General features: G+C 35.1%; 1 protein-coding gene across 6 annotated transcripts in view; it reads left to right on the top strand.

The window, feature by feature from the left end:
- heph (polypyrimidine tract-binding protein 1 heph) overlaps positions 1-16,193 on the top strand; it is a 212,843-nt gene that overhangs the window by 168,403 nt on the left and 28,247 nt on the right. For 5 of the 6 annotated variants that reach the window (XM_066391845.1, XM_066391844.1, XM_066391846.1 and 2 more), the window contains 3 exons: positions 9,342-9,437; positions 14,250-14,438; positions 14,492-14,596. In XM_066391845.1, the coding sequence (XP_066247942.1) occupies positions 9,342-9,437; positions 14,250-14,438; positions 14,492-14,596 (390 nt within the window). Of the gene's footprint in view, positions 1-1,022; positions 1,056-9,341; positions 9,438-14,249; positions 14,439-14,491; positions 14,597-16,193 lie in introns of those variants that run through there. The other variant, XM_066391848.1, reaches the window with a different exon arrangement.

Below are 16,193 nucleotides of genomic sequence, written 5' to 3'. Positions count from 1 at the left end.
TAACAATCACGTTATAGATCTATCCCATAGAAACCTTGTAATTTAGGCCTGTTCAGAAAACATTATTTGTGTTCCATCATAGATGATGACTAATCTCTTATCGATGAATTTCCTGAATAACCTTTCGTTCTTTATACGCTTTCTATTAGGGATATTCTCAATTTAAGTATTTCTGCGAATTTGCTACGAAATATATTCTCCAGAATATTTTTCTTGTCAGGAAATAAATCTGAACCGTGTTACTTGGCCTCAGGGTTTACTGCAATTCATCAAAGTCGACTACAATTTATGTCAGGACATTTAAAAATATATAAAACCGAAGTTTCCTTCGCTTAAAGAGTTGAAGAATAAGACAGTAATTATATTCTAATTTGTAACCTATAGGAAATCATTCGTATGTTTTATATATCATGTATAAATCTAGATATAAGTATTTTATGAAAATTGTAAATTTTGCGGGTGACGTGATTCTGAATAAATGAAAGATTGGGGAGATCCATTCAAGCCAGAAATAACTTATTTTTAGGACATTCAAAAAATCTTGATGAGAGGCGTGCTACCCCATTCCATAATACAAAAGTTTTTACTGCACAAATATCAGAATACATATAATAATCTTTGATAATTATTTGTGCACAATAATTAAGGCTGCTCAAGTCTAAAGTAGACGTATTAATTGAGTATATTAAAAAAAATCGTTAGAATACAGCAAACTTCAAAATTCCTTTAAACGTAATGAAAACGCTTGAGAAAATGGCGCGCAGTTAGTTCCTTCAGCCTCAAGGTTGCCGCATTTCCATTTGCGTTTCTTCAAGGATGTTGACTTAGGTCAACTTGACACATGTCATTTTTTCCTTGACTTTAAACGCTCTGAAAACGTCATGTTATATTTAAATGAGAGTTTAGTAGACGTTTAAAATATTATTTAGTAATTTATGTTGAGGTTTTAAACGTAAGAAGGCAATTAATGTAAGTATTTTTCATCGTCATTATATCCTGTAAAATCTAATACCTTCTTCTAGAGAAAGAAAATGGGTAAACGCCGTGATTCTTGGGTAAGTCTATGGATTTAGGTATCGCAACCACTCTGGTCTGATTTATTTTGGTCAATTTCATTTTTGCTGTTTACTTCACAACCGTAACGTTTCTCTAGAACGAGTGTAAGAATTTTCTAACTAGGTATAGTTGTTTACGTCACAAATCTGGTAGGTGACTTATTAGAATAAGAGTTTTTAACAAACGAGACAACGTCAGGAACAGTGTCGCGAAAATGTCAACGAACACGTATTATAACACTTAAGGGACGTGTGTCGTAGACTGTCTGGTTTCGAATACTTATTTATACCATTGTTTCTGGGACACCCTGTATAGATTTCGCTCTATCTCCTCCGCAGTCAGCGGGACCGCGGTTATAGCCGAATTACCACAAATTTAAATAATTTGTGACTATCGGTCAAAATATTTATTTTTGTTTTCCAATAACAACCCCAAGGTAAATAATTTAACAAATAATAACGCCCTTTCAAATCCAGCCGCGTATTATTTTCGTTTCCCGATTATGAAGTGTTCTTAGGTGGAAAGTTGCTGTTGTTCACTCTCCCATAAAAATATTCCTAGCCGAGCATTATCCCCATTTGGGCCGATAATAATGAAAGTTTCAAACACAAAAACCCGGCTATTAAAGACGACGTCTTTAAATCAGCAATCCGCGAATATCCCGGAACGAGACAAAAGTGGAACAAATGTAAATGATGTCCCGGAACGACGGGAGACGCACGAAGGAGTCGCTGGTGCGGAAAAGACGAAGGATTTATGTTCGAGATTCATGGAAAATCCGATTGGAGACGAAGGGCTCCCCAGAGGAGTTAAATGCCTGCGGCCTGGTTTTATGTTAGATCTTATTTTTGATTCCAACTGCACTATATTGGGTACCTATTTGGCAAGTTTCAAATGACTCGTATCTTGCTTACGATCGCAGACCCATTGCTTATAGTACCGTTGTGTTTATGGAAGCGAATTAAACAGACGAAATTTTAACGAACTTGTTTATGGTAAGGCAGACCGTGAGCGAGATTTTTAATGCGATTTCGTAGCCCTTCTCGAGGGAAAGAAAGAACGCCGCAAGCCCACTGCAAACACACACAAAAGATATCTAATAATTATCACTTTCAGAGAAGTTTAAAAAACCCACAGACCTTTATATTAATTAGCATTCAGGGCCCGACTTTAAGCACATTTTCTCGTAATTTTCTGTAATCCCGTAACCTCTCCAAAACCGAGATTAAACGCCCGAGGTCGTTAAGGATGAAGTTTAAAAACCCGGAGTTGTTAACGGTGACGATTAAACTTAATTATATTTGCATCGGGAGTTGAAAAGTGCCGAAAAAGGTCTCGGCTCGGCTGATGGTTATTACCGTCATATGCGAGTTTGGGTAGGGTTTAAATTCTCTCCAACTACTATTTTAGTTTAGCTATTTTTCGATCGCGTTAAAAATCTTATAGAGCCGAGGGTTCAGAGGAATTCTTTTGTGAGTTGTGTGTCTGGAACAGCATAAATGGGGCCCCTCTTACGCTTGACGGGTTTCGAGAGTGCGGAGTGCCAGTTACCTGGCGGCGAGGCACTATGTGTCCCTTCAACTGGAAACGTTCTGGGAATTTGGCCTTATATTACTGATGGAGGTGGGAAACGTTTCTCATACGCCTAGAACTATGTGGGTAATTAAGTTGACACCTTAAGCTGAAAAAAACGATGGCGTTTTTGCCTGTTAGAAAGGCAGAACGCGAAAGTTGACTTAACAACAGTAATTCGGTGCAAAGTTGACGTAAACTTCCCACCGCCACGTTTATTTAAACTTTTATGGGTACATATGCTGGTTTGGTAGACTTTAACTTGCAAACCCCCAACAAAAGTAGTTTCCAAAGCTCTTTGGTCCCGAACAAATGCATTTTAAAGTTTCGTTGTCGAGGCATTTTCAGGAAGTTTTATTTGAAAATCGGTTTTTATATCAGTTATTAGGGAAAAAGCTGACACTATGCGTATTTCTAAGATAAACAAATAAAAGGATAACTGCTAATGACGGTAGCTAATAAGTGATAAATACGTCACCAGTATGATTTTGAAGTCTTTTCATGTCGTTATTTATATGTAAAGGGAAATTGTATGAAAGTCGGTTCAGTTCAAAGACATTTTAGAGCAAGAGCTTTGAAAAAAGTGCATTTTATCCCCCCCACTCCCCACGCCATGAAGTCTGTAGCAAAATTCTTTAAATCTCGAATCGATTTTGATAATCATTTTAATTGCCTTATTAATTAACTTTAGGCAAGATTCCGCAAAGATATTTCGAGATCTTTGTAAAGGTCTCGAAATTCCTTTGTCGATTCCTATTTAAAAAGATAATTAAACTTGATAAAACAACAATCGAAATCAATTCGAGATTTCAGGTATCGGGCTATTTGCGAAGAGGGTCACTCTTTGTAATAACAAAATTTTGGAGTTGTTTGCCATACTTCAAAGCAGGCAAACAAAAAGGAATACATCATATTAGTGGAACTGTCTCTTGTATTATCGTTCCACTGATCATAATGGGAAAGCTCAACACTGGACAAAGAATAAGATACGATGAATTTGTCCATCGATTGTAACAGGAATAAGGTTTCAAAGGATTTATATCCAGTTGTTCGATCCAGTTGATCCATTTGTTCGATCTTATACGTCTCTATCGCTTTCACAGTCAGAGTCTGCGACCTACTCGTCTGTAATTGATATATTCTCCAGAACATTAAACATTCTTCACTCTCCATATGTTCGAGATCTTCAGAACGCAAAATTGTTGTGACGTTTTGAAGTCTACATAAAAAGTTGAATAATTGATTGATATTGATCAGTATAAACATATTGATAACACTATTTACATGTTCGAGAAGAGTTTTTATTTTTCTTCTTTGAAGTTCAATGAGAACTTCGCTGAAATTCTATTTTAAAATTTGTGTTGACTTTAAAAATATTTGATATATTAAAGAATATATGTATAAGTACCATTATCTTACCTATTTTGTTTTATCTGTGCTCTCTACAAATAGATAAAGAAAAACATGTACAAAAAGCTTCTATTCTCTAAACGGACAGTGGCAAATGAAAGCCACTTTTGGACGATCCTCTCTTTGCACCCCATTTACGACTGATAAAAATACGTCGTTTCTCTTGTTGCTAAGTCTTTGGCAAGAATAGCTGCTCTATGCAGGCGGACCTATCTGCGCTATGTAGAACATATCAAACTGGAAGTCTCGAATAGAATAATTTATTTTAAAAACATCTTTATCTTCAAGGAAAATGGTTATCGACCATTAAGTTTCCGTGCCGTGTGACGAAACACTTACATCTATATATAAATAATCTTTCATAAAAAGAAAAGAAAAAATTACATTTGTAAATGTTCCAATAGAGTGGTTGAAGGGAAAAGGAGGCGGGATTGTCTTGTTTGTCTTGTAAAGCAAAGAGGGTTCAGAGTGGTCCAGTTGTGACGATTGCCTTTCCATTTTGCCTGAATTTGTTGCAGTTGTTCAGTTATTCTTGTCATGTGTGGTCATTCTTGTAGTAATTGGTTGGATGGATTGTTAGCAGACCGTCGGAGTGCCTTATCTCTGTAATCAGTCTTAGTGCAATCTGCTCTGTTCTTTGGTTTGTATGTATTCTTCAGGTTTTTCCGTTGCATTTATCTCCAGTATGTACCAATAGTCTAATAATGATCTGCAGATGAACTTGTACATGTTTCTTACAATTTTTTTAATCAATAATAAAATTTTCAATTTGAGGAATTTGAAGAATAAAATTGTAGGATTTCTTGTCAAGATAAGTGGTTTTCACTCAATGCATGAATCACATGCACTCTCTGAGCCACTGTAAATTTCCTGATTATGCTTTAGTTTTAAATGAGATGTTTAGAAATAAATTCATTTCAAGAAATTTATCTTTCAGTTACACTTTGCCTGTACGTTCTCCAAGCTAGCCCTACCTCATTGAGCAAAATTGATCGGCATAATTTTTGAAAAATTGTTCCTTTTCAATGCCAATTAACGTATCTACTCTAAATAAGGTCACAATGGTTTACCCCTCAAAGTTTTACTGAAAAAACTTTTTTTGTCAAACTAGTTGTATAACAATCGAGAGCAAACTCGCAACTCCCGAAACTCCCGCCAGCCCTTTCAAGCGTAACAGACGTTACATTAGCGTATGAATAGGCCCATTTGCCGCGTTATTATTCAAAATACCTCCGTCGGAGGAAGCAACAGCGTTTCCGTGCCAGGAAAGGAGTTTTTAAGTCAACACGCTCTCTTTTCTGGTTCAGTTTTGAAAGTTTGGTTCGACCCGAAAAAAAGGAAAACGAAATTTGGCTTTCAAGCTTCTGACTTCTCGGCGAACTTTCTGTCAATAAAGCCAGAGATATATCCATTTTATAAAAGCATACTCACATTCTTGGCCGCTTTCAAATTCGGAGATTTGTCTGTTTGTAGTTCCTTTTTGAGGCATTTGATATTCCTAGCGAGGTGTGGAAAAGCATCACTTAGGTGTATGAAGAATTTACAAATTCAGGTTCTTTAGAGAAGTTTAACTTTTTGCTCAACACAAGTTTGGTTTTGGATTTGCAGCTGCATCCTACTAAGTGTAATTTTTGCTCATACCGGTGGCTCTTTTATTGGTAAAAAAATAATAAGTTAAACATACTCCGATTCAGTTAGTTTTCACCGATTAACATAAAAGTGACACTTTCCCGATTCATATCAAGGAATAACTTGTATTTTTTAAACCCTAGTCTGTAATTTTTACCCTAAGTTGTAAACTTACTCTTTACGTCTGAGAAGGTGTTACGTTTTCTTTACCGCCCGTTGCCAAGAGCAACGAGCCTGATTGCAACTTTACAGCCGGTTGCCATAAGCTAAGACCCTAAAAAAACGTTATGTGGTTGTAAATTTAAAGCCATGTAAATTTATTGTTTCATCTATGGTAACTAAGATGAAAGCAAAGAGTTTTGATTTATACGTGCATAAATAATAAAGACTTGAAATTTAAATGCAACTAATCTTCGTGCGGTAATTGTTATTAATTACATTATATTTAAGGTTTCATGAGACACATCGGTTTATGGCCTAGTGGGCTTTCGAGTTAGTCCACTGTTACTGATCACTATTAATGATATATAATTCATCCCTAAATGGATGAAATGTCCTACCATTTGCAGGGTCGTACTAAACTTACGTAATATTTACCTTATATATCTCAAAAACTGCAACCATTATAATAAAAAAACAAAAGGAATTTTGAAAATTTACAACCCTGTATTTGGACAACGAAGCTTTAAATCAAATAAACTAAAATGAACATTTCTTTTTCTGAGTTTGTCTGCTAAATTTTTCCAATTAATTCTAAACCACCCTGTATGGTGGTGGAGTAAGAGATAAAAAACTGTAATCGAAAATAATAGGTGGCATTTTCAATAGTGTGAAATCTTGCTCATTAAAAACCTTCTCCATAAGGACATGCACCTACTAATATTCCATGTGCAGTCTCTGGATTTTCTAAAATTCTGGTTTGGCTAACTCGTACATACACTCAATCTGATTTCACACTAAAGAGGTATACTTCCATTAGTGAAAATGTTTTGTTGCATTGCTTTGCCATGGGAACTGTGGGAGAAAAGCAATTTTTTTATTTTCAACTAGAGCGATAGTTAAACATGGTTGAATTTATTTACAGGTAGTGGTCCAAATTAAGGTCACACTTGGGCATTAATTCTTTAATACTTTTACAAAGTCCTTCATATGCTTTATTGGTTATCTAGAATGCATAATTATTTCAACTTGAAATCTACCTTTGGGCAATAATGAGTCACCAAAAGATATTTCTTAATTTTTTCTTTTAATTTTTCTACTTAGTGAGTATAATTTCAAAGTTCCAAAAGGGCCAGTCTAAAGGGAAAATCATTACTTCTTAACAACTGATCCCTTTTCATGCTTTTTCTCCAAGCTAAAATCTGAATATATGATACGAATTCGGCAAAGAAGACGACGATCTTATAAATATTCGACGATTACAAAATACGTCGACAGTAGTCCGACAAAAGGCTCAGATATTTCATATTTGGCTTGCAGAGCGCCTTAAAAGGGATTCCGGAGGTTGTAGTACATCAGCTTGTGAAAAACTGGTCCCTCGTTCGATTTAAACGGTCTATTCAAGGAAAATCTTTCAGATGCAGATGTAAGCACTTGTTAGGTCTCGGATTATAAATGGTTCGGGATTTTCTTTTGGGGATGAGTGGAAATCCGGATTATGCCTCTAAATTCTGCTGAGATAGCAAATTATTATTTTTATTTGAGAGCACTAATGCTTAGCGTACATACGTATATAATGCATTTTTTGTTCGCTACCTAATTCTCAGTAGGTAATAAGGACCTCTGTTAAAAAATGCATCGGTGGCATTAGTCTAAAGAAGGGAGTTATGTGGGTGAAAAAAAGAAAAAAGCTATTTTCCAACAATTTTCGCCTTGGCAAATTTGCGACGTCAGGCATACATCCTGTGCCAGCCGTTCAAAATATACGTTCACTTTGAACGCGATCCCTTTTCGCTATTTTTGCATCCGGAGCACACTTTTATTTACTTAAATATAGTCAAAAGGCTTTTAGCCTTACCAGAGACGCATATTGAGAACGATCTCGGAAGAGAAATGCGCCATATACCGATGCCACGTCGAGAACTCCGTGTAAATTTATCTCGTTTTTGCATGAGGCCGAGGCTTTTCGGAAGAAGTTTCGGGTTCACCTCTACTTTATGTAGGCAAGTCCTGAAATTTCTGCGAAAAATTATGATAATTGCGATATCTCAACTATCATTATACCAAAAAGGAGTACACGTTTTTAATTTAAAAGCATAAAAAATTGCTAGGAAAGACGTAAACGTGCATTGCACTTCTAAGATCTCATTCATAGAATATCTAGTCGTATCCCTAGAGTAAATTTGAATGCAATCATTTTGAAGCCGTTTTACTCTGAGACCCATAAAAAAACTTGACCTGAATGAGGCAATAAGTAACTGTAAACAATCAAAAATTATTTAAAATATGTATATTGAAACTGTCTCGAAATTCATTAGAGATCCGAGTTTTTTTGTAGAGTAGCTTTCTGATGCAAAAAAGTTTAGAGTAACAGAGTTCGTAAGAATATTGAAGTTATCAGTAGTCGTGAAAGTTTAATCGATTTTTGCTTGACCTCTTAGCCGGGCGCAGGTATCGCCAACTGGGCAACTAGTTTGACGCAGATATTTTGAATGAGTTTATCATACCCAGAACCTCCCCTGGAAGCAACTCCTTTTGTACATGAAAAACTGCGGGATTTATTTCCAATTTCCAGAATAAAAAAATTGCTTTGATATTTTATGGAATGAAAGCAGGCATCTTTTGTATAAAACAAGTTTAGCAGCACAGATGACGCGTGGTAATACCTATCTGCATTGTTCCCAACAGAATTCAAGTCCCATTAGTAATTTATTGCTTGCATGTATGTATAGTTTCTCTATGATCTATTCACTCTCACTGCCACTTTTTGCAAATAACAGTGAACAACTAAAGGAAATTTCACTCTGTGTGACTTTTAAATTTTGTGAAACAATTATAATTTATTTATTTATTAAATTATGAATCATTAATTTAAAAAATAATATAATTATTAAAACGTAAAAATATTAATTAACATTTTTAAAACTATTCTAGAATTAGACGATCTTTACGCAAACCATTATTATTTTAGGACTATTAGAAAAGATTTTACTTTCCACGATATTTCGTTATTACCTAATAAAAATGGTATAGATAGACTGTCGATTTCCGACTATTTTCATTTTCTAAGTGTTGCGCACGCAGTGAAGGAAAAAGAAAGGAAATAAGTTTATCTCCCACAGTTTCATACCGATATATACTGCAACTAGGCAAAACAAACATATAACAATAATCCAGAGACCATTTTAGTGACAGCTGTATCGAATTTTGAAATTGCCAGCAGTAAATTTTTCTTATTTTTCCCAAATTGTTTTAGTCGTAGAAAAAGTATCGTATACAACTTGGACAAAATAACCATTTCCTACTCATATTCCGACTTATTACATTCGCCTGCAGCTCGTGCACAAACGTCGTGTTACCAAAAAAAAAAAAGGATAGCATTTCATGTCCATTGTATAACACACTATTCCTTTATCTGGAGGTACATATTCGTTTTTTATACTATCTGATTATACTGCAGCTTTGATGGAGCCAATTTAAGAACTGATTTTGATAGAGTTATTTTTGTTTTCCAGAGAGGAAGTGACGAACTGCTTTCACAATCAAGTGTCTCAGTGATGGCTCCCTCAGCTACCCATGCCGACAACAATAACCAAGAGAACGCAAAAAAAGTAAGTACGATGTCATCTCTTTCTTTGTCATATCACATGCTGAAGACATGGGGCATAAAAATACCGATTTCATATATTGACGGGAACAAAAACACGGACTATATTAAATTACAATTCTGGGGTTATCTGCCCTCGCGAGTGGAACGAAGCGAGCGTAAAAACATACAGAGGCACTCGATCCCGGGTTATATTCAAAGTTAAAATACATTTTTCATCCGCAGAGATCTAAAGAACACAAGTGACATGGGCGAGATAAAAAGCTCCATTAAAAATCGAGGCGATTCTGTGATTCATCCTCTTTTATCAGTTTCAAAGAGAGCTGGAAATTACAGATTTCTTTCTACATAACATGCGTGTCGACGATGCACATTTCTCTAATCGGCGACAACGTTGATTAGGATTGCAATAGTTACGATTGTGTCAGGGACCGAATCTAATAACAATTACAACATCTCATGGACAATGGCATATTCCGGTTAGCCATTGCATAATTTCGCACATTAAGACCATTTAACCCTCATTTGACACATATTCAAGCCAAGCAACACACCCCTGAGTATTCGTGACCCTTCCGGTAGAATTTCCGGACGGTAAACAATAGCACTGCGTTGACATATTCATAACTTGTTTTATTGCGTGGACCTGAACGGATGGACGTTCCTCCTGGGCATTGCCTCATCATTATGCACCCGAAGGAAACAATTAAGTTCACGTATTTATGCAGCCACGTAAACATCGACTGCGCCATGTCCCGCCATAGGGTTTAGTTTACTTTCACCCATAGTTTCCTATTACTAGCTTGGGAATTGCTTCAACAACGTTAGCTTTTATACGTCACTCTATTTGTGGAATCCATTGAAACACTAAATAAATACGTTGTCTATCGTCCTCCTTGAGTAGAATTCAGTGCTTCTCTTTCTGTGGTTGGAGGTTTACTGGACTATTCTTGGATATATTACACCCGTCATTCTTCGATCGTGAAATCCTGACGGTAGTGCGTTCCATCTAAACAGTATAACAAAAAATGTTGAACGTTAACTTTTCAAAAATGTGGTAACCGATTTAAACACTCGTTAGTTAAGCTCATTGATTTTGTGTTGGTACATTGAGTCTCAAATTTCAGGGTCGCCATGGTAAATTAGGGAACCGTAAGAGATACAATATCGTTTGAATATATGCAACATTGCACATTTAAGCAGTTGTTTGACTTTAGTTTTTAGAGTTTTGGATTCCCCAATATTTACAAAATTTTCAAAACTGAAATTTGATAAATATGCAATTTTGCTCCGGCTTAAGCGAGAACGTATCTCTCATGGCTCCTCACATCCCAATGGTCAAAATGGTTATAAAGAGTTCCCTTTTTGTTTTTTTTTTGTACATTATAATTAATGTCTGGAATGGCAGCCTTTTTGCCTTTGTATTCACTGTAATTGGACAGAAAGTAGGCACTTTACGTCCAATTTATTTATCTGAAAGTACAATTTTGACGGTCAATACCGGAAAATTGACCTTAGGTATCGACAAAACCATTTTCCGATCCCTGTTATTCTGTTTTTTTTTCCGATTCCTATCATGTCAAACATGTTGAAGTTATTGATGTGTTAAATCAAATATAAAATTCAAAACCAAATAGAGTATCAGCTAAAGTAGGTCGTAAAAAAAACTGTTCATTACGTGAGTGAAAACGACTCTCTCAACTTCCTTACTCAGTTCGTCCTGTAAAACAATCCTTCCCGATGTTGTAATGTAAATAACTATTTCCAAAATTAACTTGACTATCATACTGGCATAAATTATGAGTTATGCGGAGTGGGTGTAGTCAGGAGATATTCATTCACCTTGCTGCTAATGGAGGTGACATTAAATGATTTCTTAATAGTACCAAAGTAAGTCATATTGTAATTTCGTATTGTATTTGTGGGTGGATGTGCTTTATAATCTGAAAGGAATTTGTCAGGAAAATGTATAGAATGTCCACCACCCAACACTTTTAAGGTCATTACAGTGAAACAAATAATGACTTCAGTCACGGACTACTGTCGTTTGCAGGTTTTACCGACGGGACTTTTTGTTACTTACTTAATAAAAGAATCAATCCGCTTCAAGTATTATTGGTGCTCTATCGGTTACACGCCGCATTAAAGTGATATCATTCAGGAACCAATCGTTGTCTTTAGCCCTCAGCGGCCTTTTGGAAACCACAACGAGCTTAGATAACGGAACGAAATCCGGTTCATCCGGAAACTAAACGGTTGTTGCCTATAAACCGAGTTCCCTGGGGCATTAATGGAAATATGCAAGTTCTCCTATTCAGTTTAAGGTGAATATTTTAACCATAACTCCGAGGAAACAGTCTGTAATCTTTTCAAACTGTGCATATTCACGTTATTAGTGGAGATTTTAGAGGGCTTATGGATTATTTTAGAGGCAGGAATTTCTGTCAGTATTCTGAATTCAATTAATTATTCGGATATTAAATGTACAGCGTTTTGCAGTAGTGTGTCAGTGAAAAACTCAAAAACTCATTAGGTTATCGATCAATTAACTTATATGTTGATAATATTGATACCATAAGCATTATGCTTTCATATTTTGTAAGCGGTGTTCTCCATTGTGTAGTTTTGTATTGGTTTAAAGTATGTCGAGCCTGCTCTTTGTTAGTTTTGAAAAATTTATAAATTTTTACTTATGGCAATTAATATCTATCTTCACACTATCAAATTTCATAGAAGGTAATATGATTCCATCAAGAATCTTCTGTCACACGGTTTATTTGAATTATCAAACATATTTTTGTGTCCTACTCATTCTATCGGGAAGCAATAATATATTTTGAATAAATTACTCGTTTTCTATCCCATTCCTATTATCACACTTTTACCATTGTGTGAACGATTTTTATAAATGTTCCATTAGAATATGATCCATACCGAACTCCAACAATGTTCGCTGTAATTAAGCTAGAAATCTGACTTAAGCGAATTTAATGTGCATAAATTTCGTAATGGTTTGAAGTAAATCGGAATAATTTAACTTCGTTTTGAAAAATCTTGAGGTATTTTCATTCCTTCAACTCTCTATCAAGGTTGAACACTTACAGTTGTTTTGTGCCCCATATTTTGCATTGGAATAAGAGTTTATTATCTGAGAAATAATAACAATGTTTTCAAGGGATTCCTCTTTTTCTATACAGTTGTTATTTGTTATATTTCAGCAAAGAATTTTTTAAAACATGATTTAGTAGAATCGTCCTGTATATTTTGATGTGCTAAGGGAAATATAACCTATACAGTCTGTCCCAGATAAGAATGAACAGCATGGGGATCTCAGAAACGGTAATAGATACAAAATGATTTAAATTGGGAATAAGTTGGGCAATTTAAAGCTAATTAATAATCTGTTTTTATACCGGCTAAATTCCGAATGGTTACGAAGATATCCGGAAAAAAACAAATTTGGCGGTTTTCATTTTTTGCAAATAACTCTTATACGGTTATCGTTAGCGGAATTAAAATTTTACATTATTAAAGCAATTTTTTGAGAACTGTTTAGCAGTGTTGCCAGTTTTCTTATTAAATCCTTACTTTCGAAGGAAAATTAGTAAACTTTTGATTTTCATATGGGCGTGATATCGATTATTTATATTTTCAAAATCGTCATAAAATTCCCTTTTCAGCCATGTATTACATTTAGTATTTTTTTCAGAAACTTTATGAATTATAGCCATCAAAGCATTTTTTGATAAGTCGACCATGATTGTGACTTATAGTAATGGTACATATTAAATAAATGAATGCTGTGGAAAAGTTTACACTCAAAATTTTGAAAACGAAGAAGAATTACAAATATGTGTAAGAGAGGCATTTAATACTATTACATCAGAAATGTTAAACAGAGTTTTAAAATCGACGGTGAAGAGAGCATACCTATGCCTGTAAAATAATAGTGGTTTATTTGAACATTTGTTATAATTTGAGATTTCGATTCGATCCAAGTTTAGCTGCATTGTCGTTATTAAATATATAATTTGAAACAATTATTTTTTTAATTTTATGCTGATCTCGGTAATACGCATAAGTAAATACAATTATGCACACGTCAAACAAATTTAAGGTTTTACAACTTTTAAATAATTTTGACGTTTCCACAGCATTCATTTATTTAATATGTACCATTACTATAAGTCAAAATCATGGCCAACTTATAAAAAAATGCTTTAATGGCTATAACTCGTAAAGTTTCTGAGAAAAATACTAAATATAATACATGGCTGAAAAGGGAATTTTATGACGATTTTGAAAATATAAATAATCGATATTTCGCCCATATGAAAATCAAAAGTTTACAAATTTTTCTCCGAAAGTAAGGATTTAATAAGAAAACTGGCAACACTGCTAAACAGTTCTCAAAAAAAGTGCTTTAATAATGTAAAACTTTCATTCCTCTAACGATAACTGTATAAGAATTATTTGCAAAAAACGAAAACCGCCAAATTCGTTATTTTCCGGATATCTTCGTAACCATTCGGAATTTAGCCGGTACAAAAACAGATTATTAATTTGCCTTAAATTGCCCAACTTTTTCCCAATTTAAACCATTTTGTATCTATTACCGTTTCCGAGATCCCCATGCTGTTCATCCTTATCTGGGACAGACTGTATATGTATAACTTTTAATTTTTTCAAATTCTATTTAACACTTTTCCTAAATCCTCTGTCCAATTAAAGTGTTTTTGCGCATACGTGCCTTAATTTAGCCGACAATATATCTCTTATGGTTCGGAAGATTATTTGAGCAAATCTTTTTTTTCAGGTCAAACTGGAACAAAACGTAGGAAAACCCTCCCGTGTCATCCACATCCGTAACATCCCCTCAGATGTAAGTGAGGCAGAGATCATCCATCTTGGTTTGCCCTTTGGTAGGGTTACCAACGTCCTCGTGCTGAAAGGCAAAAACCAGGCCTTCTTGGAGATGGGTGATGAAGCCTCAGCTACAAGCATGGTGAGTATTCCCTAATTTTCTTCACATTTCAAGTTTACAACTGTTTTTCTTAGGTATCATATTTTGGTGGTTCAGTGGCACAGCTTCGAGGCCGATCAGTATACGTCCAGTATTCGAATCACAAAGAGCTGAAGACTGACCAAACACATTCAAATGCTGTAAGTCAATATATTCCGTTGTGTGGGGTGCGTGCAGGAAGCTTTTTGTTGGTAGAAAAGCTGAAAGAAAAAGTTTATAACATGCGAAAATTTTATGCTAAATTTCACATGTTTCAGTCGGTTTCACCCTCGGTAATAAAGTTATTTCATTATAACAATTTTCGACATAGTAGCTTTGAATACGCGTTAAGGGGTTTATTTTCATGCGATTATAGGGGTAGATAATACAGACGTTTTAAGGAAATACTTTGAATGTTTAATGAGAGGCCTGGGAATCTCTCCTGTTTGATACGTGTTTTTTAAGCTTCACGTGAAAAATCATTACGGAAATGTTGAGAAAAAACAGTGTTATCATTTACATATGCTGTCATGCAGGTATGCGTGAAAACTTTTCTTTTTGCCGGCTTTTTGCTTCGGAAAAACCGCTTCCATGTGAACAAACCGTCACGCGAGATAAAACTAGAAACTAAAATGTATATCGTTATGTTTAGGAAGTGTACGTCGAACAAAGTTTTTGTTCCCATAACGTGAACGCTAAAAGCTTTTGTCGTCCCCACTTTGTTTCGCTTCAGATCTAGTTTTCACCAAAACTGCGACATTTCGGACAAAATCATCAGTTTTTATCGTTGTGCAGCATATACCGACAACTTGTTGATATCTAAATAGGACAGGTTTACTGGCTTGCCCTTTAATATAAGTACCTCTCTCTATCTTAGCTTGGTAATACATATTACCTAGAAATTATGGGTGAAAACAAGAATTCTTTTCACTGCTATAATAACTGTGGGCAAACATTTATTCGCCTGTGGCCATATACTCGGTAGTAATTCGGAATTCCTTGTCGGTCACAAAAGTTATGAATATTAATTGAGAACTAAAAGACTACCGAGCCAACTATCCAACTTTGTGTTGAAACAGTTGTAGTTTGCATTTAATTTAGACCTATAGGCGAAAATTCAATTTTGCAGGTAAAATCGCCGAGATATAATATTCTGAAACTTTTGACGGGGCGCCTCTTGAGCACGTTTTAATTATTATGTTCGTGACGTTTAATTAGAATAATATAATTACCCGAAATTAGTGGTTTGAGGGATTCCGATGAATAGCAATAGTCACTTTCGTGGTTATTTAACCACGAAACAGTATTACTATTTGGTGTCGTTCTGGGTCAGTTTAGTCAGGCGGAATCATCAAATGAACGTGACGAATTGAAGAAATTGAAAGTATATTGTTAAAAATAATTTATTGCTTTTTATTGAGAGGTTTAAACATTGAGTGGACACAAAAATGTTAGTTTTTTTTACTCGTATTTTTCCTAGTTGCAAGTTTTCGCCACTATCAGCTGCTTTGCAGTAAACAAATATGCGCTGGACGTTTCTCTGGTAGTAATGGCGCGGCGGCTCTCCTTCTTTCGCTTTGGCTGCTTTGAAAGACCTACGTTTTTTTTGTGCCAAAAAGGTGCACCTTTGTTTTTGGCCTCCCCTTTGTATCGCTCTGCGTTATTACGTTTAATGTCTATCAATCAAGTTGATATTTTACCTCTCTCAACCACTCATGATCTCGAATTGAAATTCTATCATTATTGCGCTCGCTTTAC

The sequence above is a fragment of the Euwallacea similis genome, chromosome 7 (assembly GCF_039881205.1).
Source record: "Euwallacea similis isolate ESF13 chromosome 7, ESF131.1, whole genome shotgun sequence".
In the NCBI taxonomy this organism is placed as follows: domain Eukaryota; kingdom Metazoa; phylum Arthropoda; class Insecta; order Coleoptera; family Curculionidae; genus Euwallacea; species Euwallacea similis.
This window is presented reverse-complemented; position numbering and strand designations above follow the sequence as displayed.